We start from the raw sequence: 19,498 nt of genomic DNA on the forward strand, positions 1-19,498 counted from the left end.
TTTCCAACCACTTTCCACAAAATAAATGGTACTACCATTAGAAGCCAAAAAGAAGTTTTTCAAATCATTTCCTAACAATAAAAATTTTCATTAACTCCACATGTACTCAACATTTAATTCCATACCATATAATTACCACTGCACCCATTACTCATCAAAACATGTTTAAACCACTAATAACCATATATATATATGAAGTACCAAAATTTAAAGTGACAATTGAAATTAAACACAAAGTCAAATACCACATAACACATATAAACAAGACATAAATCTAAACAGTAACATAAAAGTGTCCATTAAATTCTTTTCTTCCTCTGAAAAATTTTATCGTTCTATTCTTCCTTTTCCATCTCAGCACCAATGTCTTCATCTTCATCTTCATCTCCAGTGCCTTCATCCACTGCTCCAGATGAGCCTGCCCCTCTGTGGAAGTGTGGTATGTCCCCAGGCCACTGCTGATAAGCTACAAATTCCTCTGAACTCATCCATATTGTGCTGGCCTAGATATTGCAGTTAAGCCTAATAGTGGTGAGCATGTTGCTGATGCATCTGGCCTCTGTGGATAGCAGAATTCTGAAGAGCCAAATGGTCTGAGCAGAGCTCTAGGTGATGTAGGCAATCTGCAAAGATGGAGTCATCATGTCTGCTGGGCACTTCCTGCACTGGTGGCTCCTCAGGCTGGCGCTGTGGGGGCAGAGGTGGTGGTGCTTCTGGCTGGTCTTCCATGCAATGATTCTGAATGTAAGCTAGAATGATAGAGAGCTTGATAAGCTCAATGTATTGAATACCTCAAACTCCCTGCTCTTGATAGAGTGCTGTGATTAATGTTGGATACCCAAGTGAGCCACTCTCTCCTTTCTTGATTACAAATCTATAAATCTCATCTGTAATGATTGAGCCACATCCACAGATCCTCCCCTCAAAATGTTGTACAAAAGGTAGCAGTACCTCATGATCATGGATAAAGTGTGGCTTCTTGAAACTATGTCGTGGCAGATGAAGGTGGTCCACACTTGAGCTAAAGTAGTCATGTTCTTCCGGTAGATTTTCAAAGCCTTTCCTTCAGGATTTGTAGTGTAACTTCTGTTTGCTATGCATAAGGCTTGAGCAGTGGCAAAATCACTGAAGGGTTGAGTGCATGAATTGAGCTTGGTATAGAAATAGTCTCTCTCATTCTCCTCCAGCTGCAACAGATTTTCCAGATAACTGTTGATTGTATCCTTGGAGTAGTCAACCCATACTCCTCTCACCCTGGACCTTGTATCCAACCTTCTTAAGTCCAACTCTGACTTGGCATTAGCATAAAATTCTTTAACAATTTTGGGATCATAATACTCTCTTGGTTCTGCTAACTTTCTCTATCCTCGACTCTCAATCTCATTGTTGAATTCATCAAACTCTCCTTCTTTCAAATCTACCCTTCTTTCCTCTATAATCAACCAATCTTGTATCTCTTTAAATTTGTCCTCCCTGTCTTTGTTCCTAAATTTCCTTGGATCGGATAGTGGTGGTTGTGAAGAGGAAGCACCCTTCTATTTCTTTGGTGCAAGAGCTGGGTCCTTGTGAGATCTAACCTTAATTTTCCTGAAAATTCACAATCCCACAATTTAGTAAATGTAATAGAATAATGTAAATCAAAATTATAATAAAACTAATTCAACTCGATGTATTAACCCAGGCATGTTCAACTTCATTTAAATGACAATTTTCCAATCAATAGTCTTATTCAACTCAATTCAAATCAAATCCAAGATCAATTTTGTATACTCATTCATTTGATAGAATTTCATAAGGATATCATCTATGAAAGCATTTCAATTCCGGACAAATTTTACAAGTTCTTTATGACAATTAGGCATAAAGGCATAATAGACTTGTAACAACATGCACAACGTCTTGACCACACTTACCATAATACAATTAATTCAACCTCTAGTCCCTAAAGTTCAAGAAAGCATCCAAGATCCTAATATCTAAGAGTGTTGAAGTTAAAAACTAGATTTTTTTAACACTTAGTGACAACACCTCCAAACTTTTCACTTTAATAGGCTATTAATTCATGAATCATATTTTTTTAAAGTTCTATGAATCAAGGAAATTGGGGAAAAGCATGTGTTTACAACTGTCACACTTATCCCTTATCAAAACACCAAAAATTACTCTTATAAGTATCCTAGCTCTGTATTTCAAAACTTCAAAATTTCAAATTATCCCAATTAGAATCTAAGGTTCATGAAAAATTGATGCCTTTATACCCTAAAACACCACCATAATCCATTTTCTTCCAATTTCTAAGTGACATTATAACCTTAACTATCAATGTCTATGTTTTAGGGTCCTAGGGTTTGAGAACACAAATCACAATATCAAGCACCAAGTCATCATATTTACACTCTGATTTCCACATTTTAAATATTGATTTCTTACAAATTCCATAATAAGAGACCTAGGGTTTATGAAGAAATGACACTTTTATATACGAAACACCAGAACCATCAATCCTCTTCTAATTCCAATATCATACTCAACATTATAACCCTTCCTATCCATTTATCATGTTTGGTTTCTAAGTTTCAAAGAGAATTTCAAGTTATACATCACACAAAGGAGCATTATACATTTTACAATCCACAGACTTAAAATACAAACCCTAACATTGAATATATTGGACTAAAAAAAACTTAGGGTTCATGAATTAGGGAAGAATGAAAGGTAGAAAGAAAAATAAAATAAACCAAAAAGAAAAGAACAAAGGAAGACTTACCCTTAACTCATTGCGCAGATTCTTGAGTGAGTGAGGGTGGAATGTTAGTGACTTTTGGTAGGGAAGAAGATTTGAGAGGATTGGAGGGAAGAGGGCTCATTTAAAATGAAAAAATGGCCTTCTTCTCGCAATCCTTTCACTACAGCGATATTCTCTCGATGCAACGAGAGAGTGACAAAATGCCCTCTTTTCCTTCAAGGTCCTCTCGCTACAGCAAGGGGTCTCTTGCTGTAGCGACAGATTAACAATTTCATATATTTTTCACAGTGCTATCTCGCTACAGCGAGAGGTCTCTCATTGTAACGAAAATATCAGAAAAATATATGCAATTTTATCTAGTTTTTTAGCTGTAGTGAGAGAGGTCTCGCTACAGCGAGACACTTCTCGCTATAGTGACATGCTAATAGTCTAAGCTCCTCACTTCGCTCATCTCTCGCTGTAGCGAGAAGCTCACAGAATGCTTCCCATATTTATTTTCACACTTTTCTAACTTTACCATTCTCCATTCTTTTTCACCGCTCAATCACTTTACCATTCAAAATCAATTCATCTAACATCAAACACTCAAATTTATAACAAAACAGAAATATATTCATTGAGTCATATACAGAGTCACAAAACAACATGTTAACCTCCTAAAACAGCTAATAAATATTGAAAACAAATAAACAACATAAAGGATAGAATTGGACAAACAAACACTAGGTTGCCTCCCAGGAAGCACTTGTTTAACGTCTCATAGCTTAGCGCCTGTTTCTTTAAGGACCATGCAATGCAATTAGTGGTAAGCCTCTCGACTTCACAACCCATGTATAGCTTGAGCCTCTGTCCATTAACCACCCAATTTCTTTGAGTATTTGGGTCTTGTAATTCTACAGCTCTATAAGGCTTTATCTCCTTCACCAAAAATGGTCTTAACCATTTTGATTTCAATTTTCCAAGGAACAACCTCAACCAGGAATTAAATATAAGTACAAATTAGTCAAGCTTGAATTCTTTCTTGAGGATCTTTTTGTCATGATACTCCTTCATCTTTTCCTTGTAAAGCTTTGAAGATTCATATGCAGTAAGTCTCATTTCTTCTAACTCTTGCAGTTGAAGCTTCCTCTTCTTTCCTGAAACTTTTGGATCAAAATTTTGGAACTTCAAAACCCAAAATGCCTTGTGTTCAAGTTCTATTGGCAAGTGACAGGCCTTCTCGTAAACAAGCTAAAATGGGGATAAACCTATAGGAGATTTATATGCAGTTCCTTAAGCGCAAAGCGCATCATCCAGCTTAAGATACCAAACCTTTCTCGAAGCTGAAACAGCCTTCTCCAAGATCCTCTTAATTTCTCTTTTGGAAACCTCAGCTTGACCATTTGTTTGTGTGAAGTTGAGTGTTACAGAAATGTGAACCTCCATCACTGATTAGCACCCTTGGAGTACCAAACCTGCAGAATATGTTCTTCTTGAGGAATTTTATAACAGTTTTGGCATCGGCTTTAGAGGCTGCAACTGCTTCAAGCCATTTTGATACCAAGATGTACTCATTTGAATATGAAACTAGAAGTGGTCCTACAAAATCTATTCCCCAACAGTGAAAGACCTCTACTTCCAGAATGCTTGAAAGAGACATTTCATGCCTTCTTGAAATTCCTCTTGATCTTTGATAATTGTTGCATTGCAGTACATAATTATAGACATCTTTGAACAAGGTGGACCAATAAAATCCAGATTGAAGGACTTTGTCTGCTGTCCTTTCTCCATTAAAATGCCCACCATATGGAGAACTGTGACAATGCCACAATATGTTGTGAATCTCATCTGATGCAATGCATCTTTTTAATAGTCCATCAGCTCCTAGCTTAAAAAAATGAGGTTCATCCTAGATATAGTAGCAAGCATCTCTCAAGAATTTATTCTTTTGATGCCCATTGAAATCTTCTGGCATAACACCTGCTGCTTTGTAATTAGCCATATCTGAAAACCATCGCCTTTCTTGCACTAAGAGAAGTTTTTCATCTGGAAACTCTTCTATCACTGCTATTTCTTTGCTGGTTACCTCCTGATTCACTAATCTTGATAGATGATTAGCAACAAAATTTTCACTGCCTTTTTTGTCCTTGATAACTAAATCAAATTCCTACAATAACAAAATCCACCTAATTAATCTTGGTTTTGAATCAGATGTAGTTAACAAATATTTAATTACACCATGATCAGTGTAAATTATAACTTTAGAGCCAATCAAATAGAATCTAAATTTTTTCAATGCATACACTATTGCTAGTAATTCTTTTTCACTGGTAGAATAATTTACTTGTACTTTATTTAAAATCTTACTAGCATAGTGAATGGCATGGAAAAATTTAGATTTTCTCTGTCCTAGTACAGCCCCTACACCATAATAACTTGCATCACACATTAATTCAAAATCTAAATTATAATCAGGGGCGACTATGACAGGAGCTGAAATCATTTTTTGTTTAAGTAATTCAAAGGCATGTAAACATTCAACATCAAAATTAAAAGAAGTATCCTTATTGAGTAAATTGTTGAGTGGCTTTGCAATCTTTGAGAAGTCTTTGATAAATTGCCTATAGAACCCAACATGCCCAAGGAAGATTCTGATCCCTTTTACATTTGTTGTTGGTGGTAGCTTCTCAATCACCTTCACTTTTGTTTTATCAACTTCAATGCCCTTGGAGAAGATCTTGTGGCTCAGCACCAGACCTTCAGTCACTATAAAATGGCATTTCTCCCAATTGAGCACCAAATTTGTTTCAACACACCATTTTAGTATGGTGTCTAAGTTTGCCAGACACTCTTCAAATGACGCTCCAAAAACTGAAAAGTCATCAATGAATACTTCTATACATTTCTCCACCAAGTTTAAAAAGATAGCCAACATGCATCTTTGGAAAGTAGCTGGTGCATTAAACAATACAAATGACATCTTTTTATAAGAAAAAAAAAAATACCGAATGGACATGTCAAAGCAATTTTCTCCTGATCTTCTAGATCTACAGTGATCTGATTGTAGCCAGAATATCCATCCATAAAGCAATAAAAGGCTTGTCCAGCTAATCTGTCTAGCATTTGATCCATAAATGGCAAAGGAAAGTGATCTTTCCTAGTAGCTTGATTGAGTTTTCTGTAATCAATGCACATTCTCCAGCTAGTAACTGTTCTTGTTGGAATCAATTCATCCTTATCATTTCTGATCACTATCACTCCTCCTTTCTTTGGGACTATTTGAACTGGACAAACCCAAGTACTATCTAAAATAGGATAAATCATTTCTACATCCAACAATTTCATCATATCCTTTTTCACTACCTCTTTCATGGTAGGATTGAGACGTCTCTGAGGTTGAGCTATTAGTTTGAAATCTGCCTCCATGTGAATCTTGTGCATGTAATAAGAAGGACTAATACCTTTGAGATCTGATAATGTCCAACCTATAGCTCCTTCATTTTCTTTTAACACTGAAATCAATTTCTCTTCATCTCTTTTTGATAATGCACTGCTAATTACTACAGGCTTCTTCCCTCCATCTTCGAGAAACACATATTTAAGATGTGATGGTAACATTTTCAGCTCTAATTTTTGTTCCTATATCTTTTCTTCCTGAGACAAATTTTTATAGTGAGCTTCGTGTGGAAGTAGCTCTTTAGAGGATTCTAGATTCTTTAAACAATCTTCAATCTCCTTTTCCTCTTCTTCATTTAAATCTTGATAAGCTTCAATTAAAGTATTTTCTAATGGACTGGACTTGTGCAATTGTGTCTTTTCCACCATGCATAGTTTATCAATTATATCCACTGATATTTGCTTTCTTTTTTAAAAATTAATATAAATATATATTATATTTTATTTAAAAAAACAAAAAATAATTTTTAAAATAGAAAACAATTTTTAAAGAGAGAATCAAACATCTCTGCTCTTCTCTAATAATAAGTATCACTCTTTTTACTTGCAATTTTACCTTTCTTTTTTTACTGCTCCACCTTTGAGCATATCAATATAATAAGTTTTTTTTTTTAAAAAAAATTCTGTTAGTACCCTAAAAAGATTTTTTAGAATACAGTACATAAAAAATTCTAACAAAAAATATTTAGACACATGTTTAAATAATAAATTTATTTAATAATAAATTATTATATTTACTATATTTAAACAAATTAAATAACAGTTATGTCTTTAAACAGGATCAGAATGCAATCAAAATTAAATAAACTAAAATAATAATATTATATTAATATTTTTTTTATATTTTTAATTTTATTATTATTAATATTTAATTATTTAATCATTATATTAATATATGATGCTATAATTCTTTTTATTTATAATAAATAGAAATTGATTAAATATAAATTATATTTTATTTAAAACTATAAATTTATAAAAAATAATAAAAAATAAAATAAAAAATTCAATATACAATATATATATAATAAGACTATGTAGTAAATAATATAAATAGTATAATTTTAAATAAACTATATATAATAATATATTTTTTAATTTGTCACATATTTCATTTTTATTAGTATAAATTTTTAGGTACGGTACTTATAAAAAAAATTTAGGATACCATAATATACATCTTTTTTTCTTTAGTTTTTTCTATTTTGTTCACGCTGGAGACTTGAGTATTAGAAACCAAAAGGAAAGAAGTTTAAAAATTAAAAAAAAATATTTATAATTTTTTAAGTGAAGAAATAAAGTAAAAAGATTTCTTTTTTATTATTATTATTTTTTACTATTTTAACATATTAACTTATCAATTACACTGTTTATATTAAAAGAGACTACTACAAAGTTTAATTTAAACATGATAATTAGTGATTTTTATAACTTGAAACATCGTTGAGCAAAATTAAAAAACTATTAGTTACGTAGTTAACCTCTTATAAGTAATTGTTTATGCTGATCTTAAATATACGTGGATGATTTTAATTTGTTAGTAATTTTATATATTTATATTTAATTTCATATAACAATTAATTTTAATTATATATATATATATATATATATATATATATATATATATATATATATATAAATTAGTTTGGCTCCTTTCTTTTAAAATTTCTAGCTCCAGAACCTGTTGGAAGCAATTCGATTCCTCAAGGAGTGAGGAGTGACGATGGAGCTTCGAACTTTACACAAATAAAACAATAAAAAGAAAAAGAATATTATTCGCGTGGTTTCTTATAGATGGACTTTCCTAGTGCTATTGATCATTGTTGATAATTGATGGGGTGTACTGGTACGGCACTAATTGCACGAGAATGGTTATATATACCATTACTCTCACATGATTTATTCCAAATTTGCTTAGTCAATGTTTCAGAACCGATGTTTCAGAACCAGATTTTACAAAAGAAGTAGGTTTGTAAACTTATGAAGTACATTAAAATAGAAGGGCTAGCAAGGGTGAATTAGGTGAGCATAATAGGTGCTTTATGGGAGAATAAGTTATCTTATCTTTTGATATTCCTTATTCTTGTAGGAGATTATCAATAGTTACTTCATTTTCAAGGCGTAAAGTGTCTCTAATATAGTAAAGTGCGCCTAGAAGCTCTCCAAGTCAAATACCAATCATCAATTTTCATTTAATAGACCGTTCTCTCAACTTCGCTTGAGCGTCATTTCTTTGGTCAAGCGTACCAAGGAACACTCATCCATTTACACTCCTTCACATCTCCAAGTAGAAAAGCATCCCTGCTAATTATCAGATCTTCATTATTTCTCTTGATATCTTTTCCTACTTTTGGACATTACTTCTCCTTATCGCTATACCTCCTTCTTCTATTTCTGGATGTATATCAGGGTTAGGCCAACTGAGCAGCGTTCTTTTTCTTCTCGAAGGACTTCCTTTTTCGTTCCTTTCACTCTAGAGTTGTTTCCCATTCAGTCAAATATGACAAGGAATTCTGTTAGCGATTTTTATTCATCGCTTAACATATCGCTGTGCTGGAAAGTGGTCGCTCTGCCCTAGTCCCTTGAGTACTTCATTTATCCCTGTTGAGTGCACTCTGCTTCCTTCTATTAGGCGTCTTGTCATGCGTTTTTAAATGTCTTATTTCTTTCATAGGTTGGATGCTCTCTCTCCTTTCTCATTTTGGCCTTACTTTATTGTTTGGTTCCCAACAGTCGTTTAAAGCATCATCTTGAAGAAAACAGTTCATGGCGAGAAGTAAATTATTTTGCACAAATAGGCTCAAAACTTAAAATATTCTTCATAATAAATACTTATTTTTTACTAACATTATACTCAACCTAATAAAGACCCAAACAACTTTAAAGGGCTTAAAGGAAAATAAAGGCCTTTAAATGGATATCCATGCTCCAATATAATACCATTATTACAATTCGTATGTTACTTAATCGAATTCATACTTATTTAACATTATTTTGAAGCCGATGACAGTTATTAATTATGAGCAAGCCTTATGAAATAATGTGAGAAAATAATCATAGATTTGAAATAATGTGAGAAAATCACAAACTTTATGTAAAAGGTGTAACCTTTGTTCGGTTCCCGTAGAAGATTTTCAAGGACAAAAATTCTTAAAAGTAAGGGAGAAATGTAATGATTTTCTTTTTTTCAAAGATAATTTAATGTATTTTACAAAATTTCATAATTTTGGTTAAAGAAGTTTTGAGATAAAAGTATTTATTTTATTTCATTCAAATAATTCGTTGATATGTGTTTCATTTTTTTTTAGATAGATCTCAATACTTTGGATTATTTAGAAATCCTATAATTATATTTGAGTTGCAAATGCTATATGCACTAGTAAAGGTAGTGTAGTAGTAGAAGAGTTAGTCCATAGTCTGTAGTTAGAGGTCTTTGGGTTTAAACCTCAATAAGGTAGATTTTGTTGGCACAAAGTGGCAAGACCAGCCCTTGCATTTGTGACATATGCACAACCATGTGTTGAAAGGTTGAGAAAACCAAATTCATTCTTTCTCTCTCCCTGTAAAGCTCTCTCTCACTCTCTTTCACAATTTCTCACTTCTTCCCCACCACTCAGCCATGCTTTTTGAACATCCAAGCAAGGTAAAACACTCTTTCTTCCTTTTTCCTTAGTGTTTTCATCGATCAAAGCAAAGAGATGATGTTTTTCCACCTCCTCCATGAAAAAGCTTGAAACCTCCATCATTGCATCCATTGTGTGAGACACTTTTGACCCCATGAACTTGTTTTTCTGCACCCAATGACAGCATATGTGAATTGCAATGTAGAAAATCTTTCAAATGCAAGTGGTTTCACTCAAAACAGACATCAAATTCACAAGTTGTGGTGAAAACAATGAGATCTCTTCTTTGCTCTGTGTTTTGTGTTTCAGCAGCAAAAGAGACCACTTTTTTTGCTTCTCTGGTCTCCAAACTTCATATGCAAATATCCTTTTGTATTCTTTGCAAAAATACCTTTCCAATAGTACATCGTGGGCCTTAATTCGACATCGTTTGCCCCTCAATTATCTAGAGTACGTGAGTACCTTCATTCTTACGTTTTTATGAAATTTTGATTTTCATAAGCTACATGAAGATAGCTTTTGGACACACTTTCTTAAGCTTGATTTGGAGTTCATTCCACCATTCAACACTTAATCTCGTAAGTATGATCCAAGCTGAATTCTACTAGTCCAACAGCCACTGTTCTTAAACTTTTGGGAAAATTTCATGTAGAGAAACTGACATGCAAACCTTCCATCTTGTTCCTTATTGTATTATCTTTCCAATGCACTTTGAGGATCGCCGATCGAACTCCAATTGATCAAGATATGCGCAAAATGGTGAGACGCATACAAAGTTCAAAGCTTCATAGAGAAAGTATGCATTTTTCACCTTGCATGCAATCTGTTTTGCATATTTCGCTTACTAAACCTCCTTTTTTTAACTTGACCTTATCCTTTCACATAGTACACTTCATTAGCTTTCCATAGCCAATTTTGGAGTAAAATTTATAGCAAATATCAAAGCAAAAAACTATTTTTACCATGCTATATCCGATTATGAAAAAATTATGAAAGCAGTGATAATGCATTTTTAAATTCCTCTTCATCCAACTTTATGAACATTCACAAACACTTATGAAATACTTGTAATTAAATCTTTCCAATAAGCTATCTTAAACCCATTTTTGATCTCATTTGCTAAGTCAATATGTTGGGACAAGTGGAGGTCTCATTTTAAAAAATCAGCAAACACACTCTGCAATAATGTGAGTGTTGCGACCAATCTGCATTTCCAAAAATTTGAATGGGCACATTTTATAAACCCTAATGTCTTATCTTTCAAACAAAATTAGTTGGACTTGATTTGAATAACAAATCAATGAGATATGCAATTTTCAATGAAGCTGTCTCAACATTTTCTCTGCTAACAGCATCAAAAGTCTTCTTTTTAAACCACTTGCATATGATTTTATTGACATGCACTCACATACTTGTGTTCCTTACGACATAACCTTTCTACCAAAACATCATGTGCTCAATTTGAAGTCCATGCCATTTGATCTTTCAACGACATGCATGAACTAAGTATCTCAAATTTGCCAAAACAATCCATGATAACAGAAAAACATCTCTGTAAAATCATTATTCTATACCTCCTATATGGATGGAAAATTATTTTAAGAACATCTCCATAATCCTGAGGATGTTAGTTTTCAAACCCCTTTTGTGGAACTCAATTTGTAGGTCATTTCCCTTGTTATTGGTCCAAAACTCACAAGCTGCCAAATGCAAAATTCTGCAGAAAATGTTTTTCTGAAATTGCATGCATCAGCAACATTCTCTTAATTGTTGACAAAACCTACATATGGAAAACATTTTCTAACTATGTTTCTGTATTCTAGATGATATAATCTTTCTAACAAGCTATCCCAAATTTGATTTGGATTCCAATGCTTCCCCAAAGAACAAAGATAAGTTAGCAACTTATTCTCTGAATCGTGATATGTACAGCCAACAAGCTTGAATGCAGGGACTGATCTGTACATGAGAAAAATTTCATGAATATAGTTTTGAAATCCTTGACATGTTAGCTTTCAAACAACATAAGTTTGATCCAATTTGGATCCTAACTTACCCACTTACACTCGCATCACGTTAAGTGCTTGTGTTTTGGACTTTACTATGGCACAACTGCCTTATTCATTTTTCTAGGTAAATCTGAATCCCACAACTGCATGGGGACTAATTGATATTATTTCATGCAGTTTTAACTTTCCAAAGAACTATCTTGGGCTTGATTTGGACATCATATTACTCAATTACCCTCCATTTGGTAAGTGTATCAAAACTTGAAACTCTAGTTATTCAGAACTAAGCTCCCTGTTGTACTGATACTATTTTAGCTAACTAAAAATTATATGACTTAGTTTAAAACCTCCTCTAATAAGCTTTGTGTTTGTTTCCTTGAATAAGAAACATGTCGGTACCTCGCATGATTCATTTGAATTCTAAACGTTTGAATTACGAACTCAATCGCAAGAACCGCTCAATGAGGACGATTGTTGACCCTGTTGAGAAAACACAAGTACAACTCAAACAAGGCTAGAAGTGGAGTGTTTTTTTTCACCATGCTGCGTTATTTTACAAAGTGAGAGGGAAACTTTCATATGACTAGAGTTAGGAGTTGAGGGAATGGATAAGAATAGACTTGATAAAATTATGAATGTTGTATGTGATTGAAAGCTCCTAAGAATTTCTCGCTCTCTCTAGTTTATAGACATGTATTCGATATTAAGATTGATATATTTGCTTATGTTACTGTGGTGTATATACATGTATGAAATTGTGTGATTGAATGCCAAGTTAAGCAAAATTTCATGGTAAGTTTTAGACTCATAAACTTGATGGATACTAAGGAGAATGGAAATTGTCCTTTACAGTATATACTAAGTACACCAAAGCCTAGTTGAATGAACTAAGCTATAAATTGACATGTATATTCTATCACCTAGTAAAATAAAATCAAACTATAGTAGATAGAAACACCTAAACACTTTATTCTTGATAAGTTAGAAAAAGATATGACCCCTTAATTAGATTGTTGCTTAGAAAATCCAATGAACTAGCAAGTCTTATGACTTTAAGTCCTGCTAAGTTTAATCACCCTAATTTATAATTTTAGTTAAAACAAGCAATAAGCAAGAAATTGGACAAGTTTAATAGATACTCTAATAATGGATGAAAAAGGAAAGAGAAAATGAAGTCTCGATTTAAGTATCTGACCTTTTAGAAAATTTAATTAAATGTGGTACAGAACAGGAACAAAATGACTTAGGTTATATTTGATAAAATATTAGTCACATTAACTATACGAGTGGATAAATAATAATAATAAAAAAAATAAATCTAAAGTCCTCATATACATCAAAGTATCTGATGAGAAGATTAAATGAACTATCATAAGGAAACTTAGACAGACCTAACAAGGACGCCTGTGAAAATAAAATTCACCATTACTGGGGATGTTTGATGTCATTATAAATTTGAATATCCAATTTGTTTGCATATGCATAAGTCTTGCATTTATGATGACATTTGAAAGTGAATGTGGTGGTTGAATGATTTTAAAGTTTGGTTTGACATATGTGAATTAATGACCCATAGATGGTTGAGAGCATGTAGAAATGCATAGGTAGGTGGATTGAGGCTCCCATTGTGATTATATGAGACCCTGAAAGGGTGTGTATATGTTAATGAGAACGCTTAGAAAGAATTGACATGTAAGTATAACTACACTATTGAGTCTAGCCACTTGCTTGTCTTGGACATAGAATTCATAATGGAACCTCAATGATTGAATCAAGGAAAGCAAATATTGTAAAAATCTAACATTTTTTCAATCATAAGTAGTAAACTAACTAGAGTGGATAAAATTGAGAATTAAAATAAAGAGACAAGGCTAGTGAGCTAGGGACCCTTAGTGGATGTGCTTGAAAGCATTGGTATAAGTATATGTCAATTTCTAGTTGAACATGGAATATTGATCCTGGATTTAAACCAACGTTTGAGTGCGTGATGTGAAACAAGACGGGATATTAATCCTAATTTGAATTTGCGCTGATGAGTCACTAACTCATCTAGAAAATTAAAGGTTTTTGGCATATTTCATTGAATTTAAATGATAAGTTAATGCCATTAATTGGAAAATTCAATGAAATGTTGTAATTGATGGAAAATTTATGGATCATGCATATTTTGATGCTGGTATTTGAATTTTGAAGGAATTAGAAGGAAATTGGCAATTGGAATTAAAGAGTAGAAGCTGAGTGCTGCAAGACATATTTGTGGGGACACAAAATTCTGATTGTGGAGACACGATGCTAACTGAGCATATAAAAGTGAATTTTTCTGTTAAAGGAGTCATCTTTTATCTTTCCTTTTTAGTACATTCTGGAGGAACAGAAATCTAGGTTTTTGTACAGTTTACGTAGAAATGACATCTAGGGTAGTTTTCTTACATGTTTTCTACAGGATTCTTATGGGAACTTGCATTCCCTTTCCATTTTCTCTGGTTTATCTAATGGAACAGTAACTCTCTCATTTCATCTATTTGCTGTAAGTGTTTCTGTGAACATGAATTTTGTTTCTGCAATTTCTTTCAGTTTTATATTATTTACTTTCATTATGTCTAGCTAAAGATCTTTGGGTTGAGTGAGGATTCCTTGGTCCTTTGCAATGAACTAACATTGGATATAGCTCAAGATACATACTTTAATCTAACATCTTGATTTTGAACTTAATGCTTCCTTGTTTTACGTGAATAGGGTTGATGAAAAGGAGTTTATTACTAGAAAGTAGTGAACTTTCTTGGATAAGGATTAATTTGCTCATTATGAATCATCTAAGAATAGAAATCTATGATGACGTGGTCAATGAGTTTAAATCTTAATGTTAAAAGTTTTTAGTTGTATATAAAGAATTAGGACACTAATTTCATTTTAGAACTAATTACCAAGGAATTGGGGTTGGGTATTTTAAAAAATCTGACCATTAGATGAAATTATGTTTTGAGTTATAAATATATTTGTATGCAAAAGGAAGGGAATAAGGGATTCCGAACTTAACCTGCCTTTTAATTGTTTTTAGACCCACTTCTAGTAATTACGATATTTAAATTCTATAATTATTTTGATTTTCATTCCCAGTTTTAGTCTCTCAGTTCTGTTTATTTATAAAATTCAATTCCCACACTTTTAATTTAATTTTGTTTATAATTATGCACTTAGTTAAATTTCATTATATTTATATCCTATTTTTGGTTACCCAACTAGTGCTATTCTTGTGGGTTAGTACTTAGCATTAATCCCTGTGGACGATAATCTAATTTGTTGCTTCAACGATTTGGTGCACTTGCTAAAAAGTTTATCAAGTTTTTGGTGCCATTGTCGGGGATTAATTGTTAATATCAATTGTAATGAGAATTTGCTAGCTTGAGTTAATAATTTCTGCTATGTTTTAAGTGTTCGCAAGAAAATCTAAGTGCAGCAGCTGAAATAGTTAATGCGAGGCAAGGAGAAAATCAAAAAGAGAAATGAACTATTCAGATGACAATGGGTGTGGATACCTCTTCCCTGTGAAGGAAGTCACGAGGTTATTTTATAGCTGTTGTTGGTGAAAGATAGGAAAAACCTCGACATCTAGGGGATTTAATGGAGTTAGGTGTCTTACCAATAACCCTATGAGTGTCCTAGGTCCCGAAACTCTAGCTAAGAGTTTACATGTGATGCTCCTTTATCCTAACCTTCTCCTTAGGTTTATCATGTTGGTGGAGGTTCGAGTCCCCACCATACATGCGAAATATAGGTTAGCTAGTGAAACTCCCAACAACTTCTGATGATAGGAATAGATCTAAGAGTCGTATGAGCATAACAAATGATTTGAAGCCAAACCAAAAGTCATCATATGCATAAGTCCTATACATCATAGTCTGGCATTAAATTAGAAATGTATGAGGTGCCTGCTTGTGGATGAATGAAATTATCTATATTATATTGGTTAAGTTAATTTTTAAAAATTAATGTTTTATATAAGTTTATACTTTCTCTTAATTATTTCTTTCCTTGCTTTCAAGTCCTAACTGCTTTTATGAGTATTTGAAAAGTCTTACTCCTCTCTTTTATTCTTGTTTTACGAATCTTCAATGTTGTGTCCAAGGGCACAGGTATACTTGAGGATTATAACAAGATTCTGTTAGCAAGATTGCTACATCTAGAAATACAGTTGTGTCAGTTGGATCATGGTTGCACAAGGGGATTCTTATTAACGTATGGAATTCCATAGGTAATATAGGGTTATTAGAGTTAATGGGCGAGTAATTCTTCAATGTTAGATTTTATCAAATTGGTATGATACTAGTTAAAGATTTAACATTTACCTTGTGAACTAAGAGTCTAACAAGTTGCTTGTAACTAAGAGTGTGTTTGCTTTATTAGACTATACATATGACAAATTGTATGAGAATGATTCACTAAGAATAAGAATCAATTAAGGTTGGGTAAAATTTTTTTTTTGATATTTTCGTCGTTAGAAAAACGTCGTTATAGTCTTTGACTCTTTAAACTTGGAGACACCTTGTCTTGAACCTAAAAAGAAAATGTGTACAAAGATTATATTTTCAAATTTTACAGCAAATAATGCACAACTTTGTTTTGTTTTTTTGTTTTTTTTACTCATCTTTAAGAATGATGTAACATTGAGTTTTTTATTGCACTAGAAGATAGAAGATAGGTAAAAACAAAACCATTAAGCCAAAAATTTTTATACTTATTTATTTTCTTGTTTCTCTTATTTATTTATTCCCTAATTTATTTGTTCATTTATTTGTGTAATTTTTTACTATTTTAATTTATTTCAAAGGGTAAAATAAATATTTTTAAAATTATTATAAATTTTTGCACAGTTAACTATCTTAATATGGATGTATAAGGTGTGTTGTAGGATTAAGATTCCATCATTCGCCTAAAATAAATCAACTCCTAACTCCAACATGGTTTTCATAGACCATTTTATTTTTTAAAAGAGTTTGTTAATTTTTCTCACCTTTAATAAAATTGAAAGTTTATCCATTTTCGTAAACATATTTATTTTTAAGTGTTTCCTGTAACGCCCCAAATTTTGTAATATTATTTATATAAATCAAAATGTGTATTCATGTGTGTTTTTAGATATATGTTGTGAATATGTGTATATATATGTATATGTGTTCATGCATGACTGGTTGGGCTGAAATGGGCTAAGTGCCTAAGTGTAGAGCGTCATACTAGGCTGTTCTCGCTGCAGCGAGAGGATTCTCGTTGTAGCGAGAGGGCCCTGGGAGGAAAGACTAGAACAATCATCTTCTCGCTGTAGTGAGATACGTCTCGTTGTAGCGAGAGACATCTCGTTGTAGCGATAGAGCGACAGTTTGGGATGCATTTCTGGGTGCAGTCTCGCTGTAGCGAGATTTTGCAGAAACTAGAGTGCAGATTTCTCTGAGTTTTTCGCTGTAGCGAGAGTGTCGCGACTAGAAAAGGATTTAAAAGGGGTTAGGGTTCGGGGAGGATTATTTCTTCCTCTCCCTTCGAAATCCCTTCGATTCTCTCATTCCCAAAGCCCTATTCCACCTATTAATTGCCTCCAAAGCCGTTCGAGAGCTTGATTGAAGGTTGAATCCGTGTGGGGAACGCTTGGAAGTGAGTTTAAATGGTTAAGGTTTCGGTTCTCATCCCCTTTTCTCTATTTCTGGGTTTCCTTGGGTTCTCATGGAGTTCTTCCATGTGTTTTAGGCCAAAATCTGTGTATGGAGCATGTCCGTGTCGAATCCGAGTGTGGGTCTTAAATCCAAGGTAAGGAGAGGACTCTATCCTACTCTATTATGTGTGATTTGTTGTTAATGGTTGAATATTGTAACGTAACTGAGTTAGAAGGTAGGAAATTGTTGAGAAATATGATGAGGGCCATGTGCTGTGAGATGTGAATATTGTGTGTGTTTACCCGAAATTGATGAATGTGAATTGTATGATAGATGTGCATGATAGAATGAATATTGTAAACCAATGTGGGCCTGAGGGCCTGTAATATAGATGAATATTGGCTATGTACCATATAATGTGAAATGAATGTGGGCCGAGTACCGTGTATTTGAATGCAATGTAGGCTATATGCCGTGTACTGTGAATCGAATATGGGCTATGTGCTGTGTGTAAGCATGATTATTACATGCGTGAATGGAATGTATATGAATAGGCATGTTAGCGCCGTTATAATGCGCTATGAATGGTTCAGCGATACACTGGGGGTGTGGAAGATGAGGACGGTAGAAATACCATGGGGAAGAGGGAGTGATGGTGACATCGACTGCGGAACGGGTGCACCACAGGCCACACACTCTCTTCCTGACTAGACCTCTTACCACTACCTTTGCTGAGTGACCCATGATTACCCACGTGGTATCCGTAAGGCAGGGGTAACCGGCGACCATTCATGGTGTAAATCTGTGATCACAGTGCTGTAGTGAATGTGGTTGGCGTGCATATGCATGGGTTTATGAATTGTACTAATGAATATGAAATGCTACTTATGAATATAATTGTTTAATGTATTGGAAATGTTCTGGAAGTGAGACTATACATTGATTGTGTGTTTTTGGGTAGTGTAGAGTACTCACCCTTACATTCATTTTTCAGGTAATCAAGACGATCAGCGCCGGACTCAGTGAAGGGACGGATGGACTGCTATAAGACTTAGATTTTATTTTGAAAATGTTGTAATTGAACTAGTCCTGTAGTGGTTATTTGATATTAACTTGTAACCCTACCTCATTTCAAAATATTTTATGAAATTCTGTTATTCGAATTTACGAAACCATTATTTAGTTGAAATTAAATTTAAGGCGTTACAATTTTGGTATCAAAGCAATTCATCCAAACCGGACTGGAGTATCAGGCTGAAGCGTCCAAGATAAGTGTTGATTATTTTGCTTGCCTGAATTACAATGTATAAAATTGATCTAATGTGCTGGAATGTGATTGCTGACTTGTTGTAGTTAGATTGAATATGTCTAGTAGAGGTAGAGGTAGAGGTAGAGGAGCTAGAGGCACCAATGACCTCATGGAGCGCATGGCTCAGATTGTGGAAGCTATGGTGCACAATCAAGGCAGAGAGTTGGCTGAGTATCGAGGGTTATCTGCCTTCACTAGGCATGATCCTCCAAAGTTTGAGGGTGGATTCAACCCCGAAGGAGCTCAAAGGTGGGTGGTTGATGTGGAGAAGATTTTTAATGCAATGGGATGTCGTGAGGAGAACAAGGTTACCTATGCCACCTACTTGCTGTGTGGGGAGGCTGAGGACTGGTGGAGGTTTGTCGGTCAGACCCTACCACAAGAGGATGGCTACATCCAGTGGAAAGCATTCAAGGCCACCTTCCTTGCGAACTACTTTCCCCGGGACCTAAGGAAGTAGAAAGTTAGGGAGTTACTTGAAGTGAAGCAAGGACACATGACTGTAGGGGAATATACAGCTAAGTTTCAGGAGCTGATGAAATACTGGCCTCACTATCAGCATGGTGATGGAGAAGAGGATCTGTATGCTTAGTTTGAGCATGGATTGAGGCCAGACATTCGGGCTACAGTCAATGTGTTTCAACTGACGGACTTGCCCACCCTGGTGAGCATGAGCAGAATCTTTGAAGCTAACTCAAGAGGGAAGACAGTAGACACTAGGGGAGCCGGCCCAG

The 19,498-nt window shown here is 33.9% G+C and overlaps 1 protein-coding gene across 1 annotated transcript; it reads left to right on the forward strand.

The window, feature by feature from the left end:
- Positions 1–18,819: 18,819 nt before the first annotated feature.
- Positions 18,820–19,224, forward strand: LOC113850685. Its single transcript, XM_027481248.1, has one exon. It carries the CDS (start codon positions 18,820–18,822, stop codon positions 19,222–19,224), a length of 405 nt encoding a protein of 134 aa, XP_027337049.1.
- Positions 19,225–19,498: the final 274 nt, after the last annotated feature.

The sequence above is a fragment of the Abrus precatorius genome, unplaced genomic scaffold (assembly GCF_003935025.1).
Source record: "Abrus precatorius isolate BTA unplaced genomic scaffold, Abrus_2018 Scaffold9, whole genome shotgun sequence".
In the NCBI taxonomy this organism is placed as follows: Eukaryota; Viridiplantae; Streptophyta; class Magnoliopsida; order Fabales; family Fabaceae; genus Abrus; species Abrus precatorius.